At 43.4% G+C, this 16,400-nt stretch overlaps 1 protein-coding gene across 1 annotated transcript in view; it reads right to left on the bottom strand.

Annotated features, from left to right (window-relative positions):
- Positions 1-14,906, bottom strand: part of GMDS (GDP-mannose 4,6-dehydratase) — a 425,077-nt gene extending 410,171 nt beyond the window's left edge. Inside the window, exon 1 of the mRNA XM_075052276.1 lies at positions 14,532-14,906. Coding sequence (XP_074908377.1) covers positions 14,532-14,639 — 108 coding nt within the window. The 5' untranslated portion in view covers positions 14,640-14,906. The remainder of the gene's footprint in view (positions 1-14,531) is intronic.
- Between the last annotated feature and the right edge of the window lie 1,494 nt (positions 14,907-16,400).

The raw sequence follows: 16,400 nt of genomic DNA on the forward strand, positions 1-16,400 counted from the left end.
AATAGTACCAATGAAACTGTCGTACAAAAACAAAGAAGTGCTACTTGTGGCACTATGATTAAGGCTGTGTCAGCAGTTTGATTTTCATGACTTTAACACCCAGCTGTAAAAACGACCTTCAATAGAAGCAAGCATATTGCACCTGTATCCATAGGGAACACAGTTTCTGTTTTCACTGGGTAAAATGCAAGAGTCAACTGTATTTTAATACATAATCTCCAAATAGTAAGATGCAGAATTTGCAAGTCAGTTTTCGATATAATCACTGCCAAACAGGACTACATCTTAGAAAACAGTTTGGTAAATACTGCAAGACAGAAACTTGGTAGAGCGCAAGAAACTGAGAAGTGTGTGATTTTCTATTTTGGCATACGTTCTTCCAAGAATTAGAGGTATACCAAAGGAACTGTGTGCCAATACACAGTTCACAGCTATAGATCTTTGTAACTTGGCTACCATTTGCTTAAACAGAGAACAACATTAACAGATTTATGTTTCAGAAGGCATCACTTGAGATTCTTCAAGTCAGGAAATCTGTAAACGAATAATAAGCAGTGAGTGATTAGCCCTGTGCGTGCACAAAATTAAAAGCCCCACTTTGGCTGACACAGGACCCACATCTGTCCCAAACAAGCATGAAAAATGCAGCATTTCAATCAAAGTTGTGTTAGGGATATACTACTGAAGAGGTCCTGCAATAAAAGAGCATGATCTTTTAACTAAAAGGCAGAGTCAAACCATAAACAGAATGCGACCAGAATCCAAAAGAACTTCCCAGTGTGCTTTGATGAATCATGCATACTGCAGGGGTTCTGGATTTTATTCTATTTAGCTCTTAAGTTTAAATATGACAAACATTACAGACTAGCTTAGAAGGCTAGCACCTTTCACTGCCTCAGTGTGGAAAAGCTGTAATGTCTCTTAGCCGTAATATTTAGTAAGATAATTTAAACACTAAATTCTAATAATCTCATTCCTCCTCAGACTAATATATAAATAGAGCTATGTTTCTTCCACATACGTAATACTAAAGGCAGTACAGTAGTACTATAGAGATAGAAAGAAGAGTAGTTTTTCCTCATGGCCTTTCCTTTATCTTTTCCCCTTACCCCACATTAAAATGAAGCCTCCATATTAAGATAATCAAAGGAGCATGTGGAACTGGAAAGACTTAAAGACAATGCACCTGACAAATTCTGTAGATTTATAAACCCTCCTGTTCTCTATCTTTCCCTCAGTCCCAAACGTGACAGAGGGAAAGCTGAACACACACACAAAATGTTAAAATGAAAAAGCCCTATCGGAACTGCTAAGAGTAATCTTTTAAGTCTTATTGAGAGGTGTGGGGCTGGTTTGGGGGTTTTTTTTAGAGAGATTTGAATTGATAACTAGCCAATACCATTCCCATAAGTTAAAATTATTTCTTGGTGAAAGCAATTAAAACAATCAAAACCAACCTACTGAAAGTCAAGAACTGGTCAGGATCAAACTGGTGACATTATTTCACTCAGCATATTGAATTGCTCACAAGATTTCAGACCTTCATTAGGAATGTGGGCTTGTACTTCCTTCAAAAGAATCTCTCTTTAATTGATTTTTGGCCACCCTTTCCCTTTTCCTACCATCCAGGGCTATAAACTGGCCCCATCCTGTCCTTCAACACACACAGGCCATACAGTAGGTGCCAACATTTGTAAGTAATTATAGGGAGGTTTTACAAGGGGAACACGGACAGTCGTTAGCTTACACGAAAACGCCACAGTCTCCATGAACCAATAGACAAAAATACCTGAACTCTCCAGAGAGTTGTGGAAGCAAAACCATTACATTTTTGGCTGGAAGCATGGTTTAACATCAAAGTCACAGTACACACGTGACAGAGCAACATAAGACACATCATTGAGGCCAAGCAAGGTGGAAATCAAACACGCCAGTCAGTCCCTCAAACAAGAAGAGTAGGGAGTCGGGGATGGAGAGGACGGCAGTGGCAACGTAGCTGCAGTGGTGTGCGGAGGGTGCTCGGGAGGCAGGTAGTGATTTGGGAACACCGTTCCTCTTCAGATCAACTCCGAAGCAGCGGTCTCACAGGAGCGGTACCTGTAAAAGCACTCGGTCCCCATTTCTTTAATTGCATAGACACACATTTACTGCAGAACATGTTCTTCTTACTAGAAGAAACAACCAAGTAACCAAATTCTGTCATCTTTGCTTATCCTAGAGAGCGCTTCAGATAAAATAAATGCTTCCTCATTCCAACATGAAGTGCTACTCAGGACAACACAAGCATTAGCCCCATCAGGCAGCCACCCTAAGAACCTTTCACAGTCAACAGAGCAGATACGCATATAACCAATACAATTCACAGCCCCAGTCTTCTTATTCCAAGGTAGGCACCTGTGTTTGCTCAAACAAACCTGGGCTCTCAATCAGCTAGAGGGTTCTTACCCACCAGAACATCTGCCTAGACAACTCGCTCCGGTGTAGAAACAGTTAAGCAAGAAGGTTCCCTCCCAAAATGACAGAACCCATCACCAGTAACACAGGCTCATACGAAGGAAATGAAACGGCTTCAATTATTTAGTGAAAGTTCACCATCACATTTTGAAGTCACACCAAGTAATTTCAAGACAAACTCAACCTACTTAACCAGTGTCAGGAGTAAGCTGTATGTCCACCACTGCAAGTACTAGTTACAACATTAACTGATGGGGAAGTTGTACGTTTCAAATGCATGTGCACGCTCCAATTTCCTGCTTTACACACCTTCATGTTAACTAAAAGTAACTTAAACCATCATTTTACAGTTCATTCAATTTATCAAAACCACTGCATCATGGCTTAGGGCATTTTAGTAGTCTTAAGGTTCTGTTTGTTTTCAATTTGCCAAGTCTGTGTTATACTTCCCTTTAATTGACCAAAACAACAGATAGATGTGAGATCCTGGGATATGATTAAAACTGACAGTTTGCAACAGGGCTGAATTGCACTGTAAAAGGAATTAGTTACTGCCGGATTTTAAGAATGCCCAATCTGTCATACTGTTTAAACAAGAAAAGCAACAGACAATGTAACGATTTGAAATTCTACCTATACTTCACAAAGCAAAAATATCACAGCATAATAATGCATTTCCACAAAGTTGTTTTCTATAACATGACTAACTAGTGATCCAACATAACTGCAAGAGTATGAAAGCACAAAGATATTACCAACAGAAATGCCCCAAGTGTCATTTTGGAGACAGAGTCAGTATTAAGACTCCTATTTCATTCTTGAGTAACAAAGAACTCTCAAATTAGCAAAAAAAGCCTCTTATTTTAAAATGCAGAAAAAGGACTGAAACAGTTGCACTACATATTCAACTATAAAAGGCTTCAATAAGAGCATAGGAACATTTAATGCATTATCAGGTGACCTTCAGAATTTTAAGAAATCAAATACATGAAGCAAAACCACACACTGCAGATCAGTCTCAGATCAGCTGCAAGTATGACTATTTCCCTAAAATGGACTGGTAAGGACATAAACTGAAGTTTAACTCTTAGTCTTTATGACTTCCTTGCCTTCACATTTTAAAGAACAATTCTGCAACTTTATTTCACCTTCAAAAAATCAAATTATGTATGCTAGTGAGCCTGCAGACCTACAACCACAGAGCCCCCGCTGCTGTTCAAAGGCCAGCCAGATTCTGAAACAGCTTCCAGCATCCCTGCAAACACTGAGGGGAAAAAACCCCAACAACTTGTAAACAAAGAGGCTGTGAAGTTCTGCTGGTACAGACCAGGCTTAGGCTTCAGCAGAGCAACACGTGACCACTAATGGCCAAATCAGCACCAACAAAGCAGCTTCTGGGCTCTGTCTTCTTAAGCGTTCTCATGCAACACAGATACCTCACAAAGTCACCTACAAGATAGCAGAATATAATATTTTGCATGTAGGTCTCAAGACCTCTGTATCCCTTTTATATTGTACATCTCATAGGATTTTAATAGTATTTTAATTTCAGAGGCAAACAGCATGCTAAATTTTGGCAGGAATACATTGACAGACTACTACTGTGTAATCATGTGAAAAGTTACACTGACACCAAAACCACAATTATTTAGTTGTAGGAAATCCAGAAAGCAGAGCCAGAAATTTCAGCATTTCAAAAACGAACCTGCTCCACAGTTAACATTTATGCTTTTAGAGAGTGATATCAGTGCTAAAGGCAGCACCAACCAGCAGCCAAAGATAGAGTGGCTGTTCCTTATCTTTCTAAAGGAGAAATCACAATCGAGAGGAAGCTACGGGTCACCACCATTATCACTAATGAAGCCAGCCTTTGCTAATGCACCTAAAAAGATCCTGCATGCATGAAACAAATGTTAGGAAAAAAGCAAACAAAATAAGCGCACCCCATGACAGCATGCCTGCAATTTGACAAGTAGCAGCCTAAACAATCAGATGTCATTTCCCCATTCCAGAATAGCACCAACAGAAGTGTACAGGTCAGGACTACAAGAGCAGTCAGATAGGACTGCACCATAGCAAACTAGAAGCATAAAAATCAGAAACAGGATGTGTATAGGAGCAGTCAGGAGCATTCCCTGCCTGACTTCAGGTTTTATTTCTTTCTAGACATATATACCATTCTACACACCTTGGGAAAGGCTTATTTCCATTCATAAAATGGCAAATATGTTCAAGCTACTTCTGGCATGGGTTCAGACATTACAGGATACAGTTAAGAGAATTGTCTACCCTTTTCAAGTTGCTACATGTTTTCTGATTTTGGGGTGGCAGGGAGGGTTGGGTGGTTTAAGGCTTCCATTGCAGGATGGTGACATGCTACCTCAAAGTGCCTATGAATACCTAAGAACAGTTACAGCAGACCTGACAGTGTATCTATTACCACACGCTTCAGCACTGTCCTGGAAGGTGGAGCTTTAGAGATTTTTATGTGATATACATAACACACTCAAAGAACATCAACTCCTCAGGAACTTGGAAGAGGAAAAAAAGCCAAGAGGCACATATTTAATAGCAATGCAGGTGTCAGATATGCAGCAGAGACAAGGTATCTTCTCATTACAGCAAAAGCACCCAACTAGACATTCAACATGGCAATTTTTTTCTTTCTGCATTAGATTTCACCGCAGGCTGTAGGAATTCTCCCTTGAGAAGAGTTTCCAAGCACCAATAAATGGGTCAACTGACAGCTAAAGCAAAGCCCTGCAAAAACCTTTCATAAAATTTGACTTTATCTTACTATATTTAATAGTTAGTCAGGTTTTTCCAGAGCAAGCATATTCCCATTGTTTCAAAGATGTTCAAGCACAGCAAATGCAGCACAAGCTAGTTATCTACTTGGAAGCTCTTTGCAAAAAGCCAAGATCTGTGGCATGCTATACCCAAGGCAAGTACATTTTTGCGGCCAACATACACATTGGATCACTGCACTTAGCTGAGCATCACTACAAAGGTGTTGTGATATTGTCAACTTTTAACTGACCGATTTGACTGCATGATGCAAGCTGTACCATTATTCAATGCAATAGAGTTGTCTCAGTACAGTATCAAATGCTTCTCAATGGTACTTATCACTGAACTAACTGCAACCAGATCATAAAGTCAATGGACAAGTCTTTAGACTTAATTTGCTTACTGTCAGATGATCTTGAGTTACAAAGCAAAATTCATGTTTACCATTTTAAAAAAAAAAAAAAAAGAGACTTTAACAAGAAATACTCCTGAAGAAGGAAGCCTGCCTTAGGTATACCACTTTGTGTGCATTTGTAAATAAATGAAAAGAAAAATTGTTGCAACATTTACATTGCATATGAGGAAGTTCAGCTGCTTAATGACACATGTAAAAAGCACAGGTTACAACAGATAAGCTAGTTTACACAAACTTGTTTGGCAGGCTTTACAAAAGTTTAATTATGGATTTAGATTGTGAAGTCTGTGCACACCCTAGAAACAGAACAAGCTATAGGGGCTTTCCAGTAATAGTTAGAGGAGACTGGAGAGAATTCCACTCTTTTACCTCATGTCCTATAGCTTTGCTTAATTGAAAGTTTTGGACATAGCTGCACCCCCCCCAGTTCATATACATGTAACCCAAAGGAATTCCTTAGCTGAGGTCCTGAAAAACAATCAGTGAATTCATATGAAAGAAACAGGAGGTGACAAAAACATTAAGAAAAAAAAATCTTTTATTTTGCTCATTTGGCTAAAAAGCAATCAAAGTAGCAAGAAGAGATTCAGAGCAAGAAAGAGCACACACCTGTGAGAGGAAATTAGACATCTACCACACTGCTGACTTGCTCTTGTGTCATTGTTCACCCACTGCTTCAAGGAAACCATGCTTTCCAAAATAAGGCTGAGTTGTGCTGCAACAGTGGAGAAGCAGAGCTGACAAGTCTGTAAGAACAGATACTTAATCAGGACTCTACTTCACCCGGAAGTCTGAGGAAGCTGGGAAAAAGCTGCTAGAAATTGTCAAGAAAGAGAAAGTACTTCCTGCCTCCCAGACTAAATGAAAGCATAGTTAAGCGTAAAGAAACTCAGTCTCAGTACTCCTCAGAGAAGGTGTGGGCAATAGGAAGCACCACTAGGATGAATACCCATATCACAACTGCACTGAAAAACCTTTTATTCAGTTTTCTTGGATTACATGGATCAGAGCAGTAACCTTTGATGTGTTCTTCAGGCCATCAGCAGGTTTAAGTACTCCATTTTCCTTGTCCTTCTGCATAGCTACCTATTTTCTAAGAAACTGACTCCCTTGTGCAGAAACTCAACAGCCAAAAGGATCTGAAAGAGACAGAGGAGAAAAGACCAAAACTTAATGGGGGAGTACGAAGCCACAGGAAAAAGGTTTTCATGGGAGTTCTCTCTTCAGTTTGGATTGGCTGTAGGTACATAGAGAAGAGGATGCTTCAACTCTTTAAAAATTTAGGAAATAGAAATACAGGTTTTGTCTACACTGACAGTCACCACTCTTCATTAAACTAAAAATAAACCCACAAACCAAAAAACCCAAGACTAGGCAAGTAGCATGCTGCTGGCAACAGAATATTCTGCTCTCCTTGTCAGTCTGGGCAGAAGTGGCAATAGCTCCCTATGACTATCCACAGCATCAGAATCTTTCATGAGAAGAGTTGCTTGGAGGAAGTCAGCTTCCCAAACCCAAACTGGGTACCATGCTTCTATCTGTTTCATATCTTAACACCATTAACATGAACTTTATAATTTTATTTTTCCTGGAACATTTTCAGTATTTTATCTACTTTCACAGCAGGTACACATCACAGTATACAGTGCCTTATAATTCACTTGCTGTTCACAATGGTTTTTTACCCACATCCTGTACATATCCTGTTCAAACAGCAAGGAATCAGATTGCCTGCACTGGTCCTTGAGCTAATACCTGCTGGCTGAGCCAGGCTACCAGAACCTCCCTCTCCAGTAAGCAACTAGAGAATAGACTTCACTGGCAGTCACAAACACTGAGTAAAGCTGTACAAAGATGGAAAGAAAAAAGGGTAGTTAATACATCAAGACACACATGAACTAATCCTCCACCAGCCATACATTTTACAATGAATATCTTCTAGCTCACTTATGTTCAGACACCACTACTAACTGCACTATTCTGAAAGGCAATGGAATACAGCTGGGCTCCTCTGGGCAGGCACAGAGAACAACCCATGTCCTGGACTCCCAGTTCTTGGTGAAGACAAAAGCCCCACCAGTCTGCACATATTGTTGTAGAGTATGAAACACAGATGAAAGAGTAAAGCGTTGGGCCACATACTTACAGATTTCTTTGGTCAAAGGTCAGTGCACTATCTGAATTAGACTATGTGGTAACCTTCCTCCCTTCAAAGGGGGAGCCAAGACAATCAATATTCAGGCATCTTTCTAAAAATAGGACCTCTGTTTTCAGATATTATAGTCTCCCACTTCACTATTTGTTATACTACTTTTCAATAAAATACCTTTTTCAAGAGTTTTGGACAAAACTTCTTATTTATACCCTGTAAAGGGAAAGACCTGGAATTATATTTTAGGCAAGCTTGGGTTTCATGCCACAGCCATTACTCATTTGCTGCAGAGTTTTCAACAAGCCGCTTATGCCATCTTGTCACAAATTGCAGATGTTCAACTTCTGATACTGTGGAGGACTCAGAGTCATACAAGTTTGCGCTGGAAGGGACCTCTGTGGATCACTCACTCCAGGATCCCTGCTCAAGCCAGGGCCAACTAGAGCAGGCTGCTCAAGGCCATGTCCAGTTCAGTTTTGAATACCTCCAGGGACAGACACTCCACAACTTTGCTGGGCAGCCTGTTCCAGTGCTTGACCACCCTCATCAATTAAAAACAACCCCCCCAAAAAACCCAAACACCACACACCTTCTCAAGTTTAAATGAAATTTCTTGTATTTCAGTTTCTGTCCAAATTAGTGTTCCTACATCTCTGCATCCTCAAACTGAGATAAGGATGTTCAACAAAGCTGAAATTCTCACTCAAGACAACACTTGATTACTCAGAGACAGCAACTGAAATAGCATACCTGCTTTCAAGCAAGACAATGTTTGTTTAAATGAAAAGGCAGCAATACTAATATTTAGCTTTAGCCAGATGCCAAGACAATATTTGTTTTAATGAAAAGGCAGCAATGCTAATATTTAGCTTTAGCCAGTTTCAGCAAAAACTATCCTCCTATTTCTATGCAGAAAAGCAATCCTTCAGATTTTATCCTTCACCTGGCAAACTCATGTCCTCTTTCTGGTACAATAGGCTATACTGTTTCTCTATATCTGCCTTCCAGGTATACACACACCCGCCAGTGACAAAGATTCCTACCTCACCACTTGATCACAATACTAAAAAAAAAAAAGCTTTTCTAAAAAGTTGTTTAACTGTTTCCTTTACACTTCTTCTCCAACAGCCAAAGTTTTTAGCCACAGAGCATCAAAGAGTTTTACAGCCACACTCCATACCAGCTATTCGTTACTTTTTTTTTTTTTAAATGCTAAGCAATGAGTCACATTCTTTTATTACTGTTAGTTTGCCCCACAAAGTCTATCTTGCTTGGTTTCATTCTCAACAGCCAGATTTAAAAAAAAAAAAAAAAAAAAAAAAAAAAGAAAGAAAAACCCAAAACAACTTAACCTCAACTGACAACAGCAAATCTTGCTTTCTCAGTATCTTTCCCCCCCCCTCGATATAATTAGCCTCTCAAACTCTGAACTGTAACACCTGCATAAAACTTGCAGTACACATGTATAGGCTCTTGGTGCATTACAGAAATAGTAAAGGCTGTAAGCAACTGATTGAACTTCTGATACCAGAAAGACAGAGGCAGACCCCATATTCTACCTATGTCAACCAACTAAAGAGAATGTTCTTGCATTTCTGCGTGCACACTTGTCAGTCATATTTACACTATCTTAGGGTTTGGTTGAAACTTCTGAGGCTGCTACCTTACGTTTTGCCAAATGGAAGTTGAATTTGGCAGAACTGCAGGCAAGGCAGCAGAAGCTGGGGCTAGTACTGCTACTGTAAGAACTCTCACAAGGCAGAAACACAACTGCTTTCTTCATCTACGATTTGCAATAGCCTCTGGCCACATACTGACACTCAAGTTCTAGTGCATTGCTTCATTCAAAACTGAGCTTTATAAGTGTTTGTTGAATGATCTTGGTCTACAAACTCTTACCTTACTGTCTCTCCAAGTAAAGCACGACAGCACCAGACACAAGATAGACATTATTCATGCTCATAATCCAGTGACTGAGGGGGAAAAGTAGAAACATCAACATATAACCTCGTAGTTACTCAGCCAGCGTATTTCTTGGTATTTCTCCAAGAAGTCAAATATCTAAATACTCTTACAAGCACCAACGTACAGAAAGACAATCAAACTGATTGCAGTGCAATCAGAATTTCCAGAAAGGTACTTAAATGCAACTTTAATAGACATTTAGTCACAGTCCCTAGAAAACAATTCTGTCAAACAAGTACTGCTTTAGCAGATTCCCCCAAATAAGAAACAAGATATATCTGCATATCTAGAATTAAATTTGTTAGTTATACTAGTATTTGATTCAAAACTCCCATTTTTACAGAGTAATTCTTCAAGGTATCAAAGTTTGAAGAGTCCAGCACATCTATTTTGCATTGTGAAAACACTCTTCTAATAAAAGTCACATTCTAGTTTTGTAAAAAAGTATTTTCACTTTAATACACACAACAGGCTTGTTTCATTTGAGATGCTCTTCCTTAAATGAAGAAAAAAGTGCTATGCATTACTCACAAGTAGCCTACCAGCAGACCAATACCTACGTGACACTTCAGAAATGTTTTATCCATCCAACCACAGCAACTGCCTCGCTCTGGAAGTCATTTAGCAAAACAGTGAAGTGTGGTTCATCCCGCTGCTGTGATGTGAGAAAGGAGATAAGGGAAATCTCAATACTGCAAAAGGAGCATACAACACCACCGGCTATGTGCTTAGAGCCTCTTATCAGTAATGCAAGTGGTAGGATGATACCGATTTCACCCTAACCCCACGGATAAATGCAGAATTTGCAGAGGTTCATTTATCTGCTTTGATTTCATAGAGACTAAGGTCCAGTCCTTGCACCCAGAATGCTGTTTTGAGTCCTGACCATACAATGACAGAAATTGTTTTCCTTTGTGGTTTCACTATGTATATTGCAAACTCCTGTTATTTGGCCAAAGGTCACAAAATCACCTTCTTATCAGTAACACATAGGAGCATACAACACCACCGGCTATGTGCTTAGAGCCTCTTATCAGTAATGCAAGTGGTAGAATGATACCGATTTCACCCTAACCCCACGGGTAAATGCAGAATTTGCAGAGGTTCATTTATCTGCTTTGATTTCATAGAGACTAAGGTCCAGTCCTTGCACCCAGAATGCTGTTTTGAGTCCTGACCATACAATGATGGAAATTGTTTTCCTTTGTAGTTTCACTACGCATATTGCAAACTCCTGTTATTTGGCCAAAGGTCACAAAATCACCTTCCTATCGGTAACACATACACCCTTGCAGAGACCTGTCCTTTGAACACCTTGTATCTAGAAGAGGAGCAAGCCATGTGAGCTGGTTTTGTTAAGTGGTGTAGTAAGCTGGCACACAGCACAAGCCTCCAGTCATTCACTATACAGCAGAGCTTGTGTAGACAGCCCTTCCTATTCTGGAATCCTGTAAAGTCTTATGAATCCCATTAGAAGTCCATGAATCAGAAGTTACAGCTGTGCCATATCTCCATGGTTAAAAGTTAAAAGCTGCATCATCCGTCAATTGCCCTGTTGTCAAAACACAGCCCTACCTGAGCTCAACTCTTTGTCCATCATAGCAGAAAAAAAATCCCATCTTTTGTCAGTGGAAAAGATGGACAATCCAGATGTTCACAGCTACACAGAAGTTCTGAAAAATAAAATGAGTTCTCTGATTTCAACACTATGATTAAGCACACTTGCTGTAGCATCATCTCAACTCAGGAAGGGCTGCTACAGTTCAAGCAGCACACCTTGCTTGGCCCAAGAGTACTCTAAAGACAAAAGCACAACTCCGTATTTGCCTAAAATTGTCATAGCCCAGTTAGCTCAATACTTATCTCCCAACTACCCTTGTTCCAGGAACCAGGAACTACAGGGCCTTAGTTCAGCAAACGTTCTCAGAGTACACTGGCCACACACAAACAAAAGCAGGTTCCTTATAGAATGCAACCGTGCCAACTCACTTTTAAAGGAAATTTGCTGTAGCAGAAAGCCACAGTTTAAATAAGGGGAGTTTACCATCTGATTCTGTTCTATAACTTCCTCAGTCTGAAGGGATCCAACCCTTTATCTCTTACCTTGAAAGAGCACCAGTTCCAAGGAACAATGTGAAACACACCAACTCTCTTTAGCCCAGTAATTAAAGTAACTATCTGGGAAAGACAAAGCCTGAGGTCTAGCTTCCACTCCAGCATATTTGTACATTTTACACATGGTAATTAAGTTTAAAAACAGACGGCACTAGGACTTTCTCCCAGGAGGTGGGGCATGCAAGTCTGCCTATTCTCGGGTAAGAAACAGAATCCGGGTGTCCCATTTCTGGGTGAGGCCTCTCCACACACAATGAAAGCTATTACGTAAAAATAAAGAAAGGGAGTGAAAGAGGGGTAAGGAACTAGTACTATGGTGACTTTCTTTAAAGTTCATCTAAGAAAAAAGGGACGAGTACTCCTAACAGAAGATCTCAAAATGATGGAGGACTACAGGATCCCAAAAGAGGCCACCCTCAATGTAAAAATTCCATCCTAAGCCAAGAGTTGATAGCCTTCTCACTAAAGCACTCAACCTCACTGGCTAACTTTCAAATTTCCCAGGCCTTTACAAGCTCTGGTTCTCCATATGTTCCAATGCTAAATAATAGGCCTGACAAAAGTTAAATTAAGATGGAAGAGCTACTTTGAAAATAGAGAAAAGACAACAGAGCGTACAGTACTGAAAGAATCAGGACATTGTAGCTACAGGCCTCTAACTTACTATCTTTGATGAAGCAAACGTACTTCTGTCAACAAACTGGAAGACTGTTCACACAGCACCAAAGTAGTCCTTGGGAAAGCTCTGACTGTGCTTTTGCTAAAAATAAACATCAAGCAAAAATGTTAGTACAGAGAGATTATTAGTTTTTCCTCTTCTCAGACATACTTATATATGTCCTTGTCAGACAGCCACTTGGAGGGGTCTCCTCAGCCCACTGTTGGCAGACAGCTGCTAACCCATGGGAAGAGCACACACCAAGAAGTGTTATAAGAACACATGAGAACAGACATAATGAGGTAAAACATGAACAGCAGGTGAACATTTAAAGTATAGTGCAGGTTCTCTTAGATAACAGATGAGAGCTGCTACAATACTACATTGTCTCTGGATTTACTCCCTCACAAAGGGTCAGGTGGCTGCTCTACTATAAAAAAAAAAAATAGCACTGACTAACAGTGTCTCAGAGTGAAAAAGCAACATGTTTGTTTTGACTTTTCCACAATGCTCATGGCCTCCTAAACAATCCACACCAGCACCTCACAAGTGGATCTGCAAGCATACCATGACAAGTCACAATTGAAGGGGAAGAAGTTCTTCCATGTACGCAGCTGTTGCTGATTAAATGCAACCCATAAAGGAAAAAAGCTGTTCCACTGGGATTCTAAGATGAGCATTAATGCTTACTATATAACATTACCTACTTAACAGGTTATACCAATCACAGAAGATACAGCCTCGGAGCAGAAGTCATTCAGCACATTCCAAGGGATAAGTAATGTGCAAGCAGCACAGTTTTTTTTCCAGGCAGTGGGCAACACATACATTGCAAATTAAGGTGTTCCTCAAATATGACTAAGCGTATCAAGAACAGCTTTCATTTAGCACCCACTTGCCAGCAAAGACACAACAATGCAGACCTCTGTGTGGACAAACAATCCAACCCAAATATCCAAGCTGCCTGTTGGGACTGTAGCAGCAAAAGCTACAAACTGCATATATCAACACTCCTGCAGGTCTCACCAGGTTAAAACTCACCACCGGCACATCTGTTTGTTGTTTTTTTTTTTTCCCCACAGTGCAGAAGCTGCTCCAAGGGAAACTGTGGTTTTTTCTTTCCATGTCCCCTTTCTCCTGCACCTTCTGCTCAAAGCACCAGGACTCTGAGAGCATCATTATCCCTACGAGTAATACAGCCAAAAAAATTGGACACTGCAATGAACGCACATGGATACAAAACAAGCGGCCTAGGGAGATGCTTTTGTCATCCGTTCAGGTCTGGGTATAAAGCAGGTACTGACTGTAAATGCATGGCTGCCCAGTACGTCAAAGGGACAGGTGACAAAGAGCCCCTCTGAGTGACAAACCTGCTCAGATCGAACTTGACTGCAGGCTGCCTGACACCTGCACCGGTACCACTGCACTGCTACCTTCACCACTTCAGACCACCAGGATGAAGAGTCCCAACACTGGCTCCTGGTACTGTCTTTCCTCTGTGGGGCTCTTTTCCCACTGTTGCTCACTTCACACCTCACCTCAGCACAGGTTTAGCCGATTTCTTAAAATTCCTGGTACAGGTTACTATAAGACAGTCCAAAGCCGAGATATAAAGGTGATGCACACACACACCCCCCATACACACCTGGTGAAAACCACTTCAAAGCCCCAGCCACACGTGGGTGAGGCCAGAGCAGCCTTCTACCTCAGGGCGGTCTGTCCGTCCCTGACCCGGCCGGGGCTGTCCGAGGGAGCCGCAGAGCCGGCGGCACGGTCGGTGAGGGGCACGGGGACCGCCGCCCCCTCGCAACCGGCTTTAGGGGCTGGGAACGGAGCCGGGGGGACGCGCCGGATGGACGGACGGAGGGACGAGGGGAGGGTGGCCGCTGCCTGCGAAGGCGAACGCTGCCGGCAGCCCCACGCCAAGCCCTCCGTCGCGGTTTCGGGGAAAGCCCAGGAACGAGGGGAGCCCCCACCGTTACCTGCCCGGTGATGCCGGTGATGAGAGCCACCTTCCTGCCGTTCATCTCTTCGCCGTCGTCTCCCGGTGCCACGGCGCAGGCACACGCCACCGCCGGCTGTGCCGCCATCCTCCCGGCGGCGACGACGACGACGGGCGCGGCCCAGGTGCGGAGATAACCCGGGGCGGAGGCGCGGCCGCTGGTAACAGGCTCACGGCGCTGGGGGCGGGCACGGAGGGGAGGACGCGGTACCGCCCCGAGCGCGGCTCGCACATGGGCTGCCACCACCCGCGGGCTACCTCCGCCGCTCCGGCCGCCGCTGCCGCATTTCCGCGCTCGCCGCCCGCCGGCGACTCCCGCCCCGCCCCGCCCCGCCCCGCGGCGGCCGCAGGTGCAGCCCCGCCGCCGCCGGCCCGGCCTCCGCGCAGGCGCACTGCAACCCACCGGGCCGCTCAACCTCGCGCTCCGCTCTAGCCACGCCTCCCCGCGCCTCGCCCCGCCCCGCCTCGGCTCCGCAGCCAATCAGAAGCCCCGGCGCTTCCTTAAAGGGACGGGAGGCGCGGAGCGCCGCGTCCGAAGGCGGGAGCGGTGATTGGTTGAGTGCGGGTGGTAGAGGGGCGGAGCCACCGACTTCCTGACCGCGTGTCGGGGAGGAGGAATGAGACGGCGGCGTCACGTGAGGTGAGCGGAGAGGGACGCGGCCCCGCCCCGCCGCGGGCGCCGGCGGCACGGAGCGCACAGCGCCCCCTGCGGCCTGGAGGAGCGGGGCGAATGACGGCCCCGGCGGGCAACCGAAGGGGCCCGCAGACCCCGGGCCCGTCCCCGCAGCCCCCGGGCCCGTCCCTGCCGCCCCCGGGCCCGTCCCTGCCGGACCTACCGGCTGGGTTCGACAGCAGAGAGCAAACCCGGGACTGCCCCAGCCGCAGCAGGCAGCTCCAGATCAAAACCGACTCCCTGTGAGGCGGAGGATGCTGCGGCCGTCGGGGAGACAAAGCGTCGCGCAGCTGGTCCTCCTGGGCTTTCCCCCCTGTGGAAGTACTTGCTTGGGAATGACCCAAGGACTTCTGGAAAAGGGGTTGATAATAGATGTTTCTTCTCCTGATGAAACGCCGAATCAGCCCCCTCTTTTACTCAGGCAGCACGCCGCTCTGCCTACAAGGAAGAAGGGCCCTGGCCTTATGTTCCTGTTAGATTACCCGAATTGCATCCCCGAAGGCTGTCGCACCTCGTTGTATGCCATGTGGTCAAAAATTACCCGGTGTCATTGAAAGGCCATAATACATTAAAAAAAAAAAGATGCGGAGTTTGGCAGCATACTGCCTTTAAACTGGAACTGTACTCTGAAATCCTGAGTGCTTCCTTGCACATAGCTCCCCGTGCTCTCAGTTTAAATCCTCTCCTTGCAGCCCTGTAGTCTGTGATGGAATGGAGAAACTGTATTGTGTCACGGTGTCATCCCAATCATACCATTTCTGCGTCTTGTTTCCAAAGCCTTTTCCAGGGCACATGCTGTTTTATAAAGTCAGCAACACTGGCGGCTACTTCTGCAAACTGATTCCATTCCACTAGTGATTGCTTTATGGGTGTACAATCTCAGATTCAGAAGAGGAGGGACACCACAAACAATATGAATGCCACCCTCTTGGTTTTAAAATGACACTGGAGACACAAAAAGACAAAATTCCGGGAGTTTCAGGACTCCGTACACCAGAAATAAGGCACAAAACTTGTTTTTGTTTTAAAACTTAGGATTTGAGAGTAGAGGGAGTTAGGACCAAGTTTTCTTTATTTACTTATTGGTTTAGACCATTCCCTCTCCTGCTAGATCAGAGCTGCATAAAGCAATGCATGAGCTACAAGATTAAAAATTGTCCTTTATGTAGTTAGGTA

This window comes from Buteo buteo, chromosome 20 (genome assembly GCF_964188355.1).
Source record: "Buteo buteo chromosome 20, bButBut1.hap1.1, whole genome shotgun sequence".
NCBI lineage: Eukaryota > Metazoa > Chordata > Aves > Accipitriformes > Accipitridae > Buteo > Buteo buteo.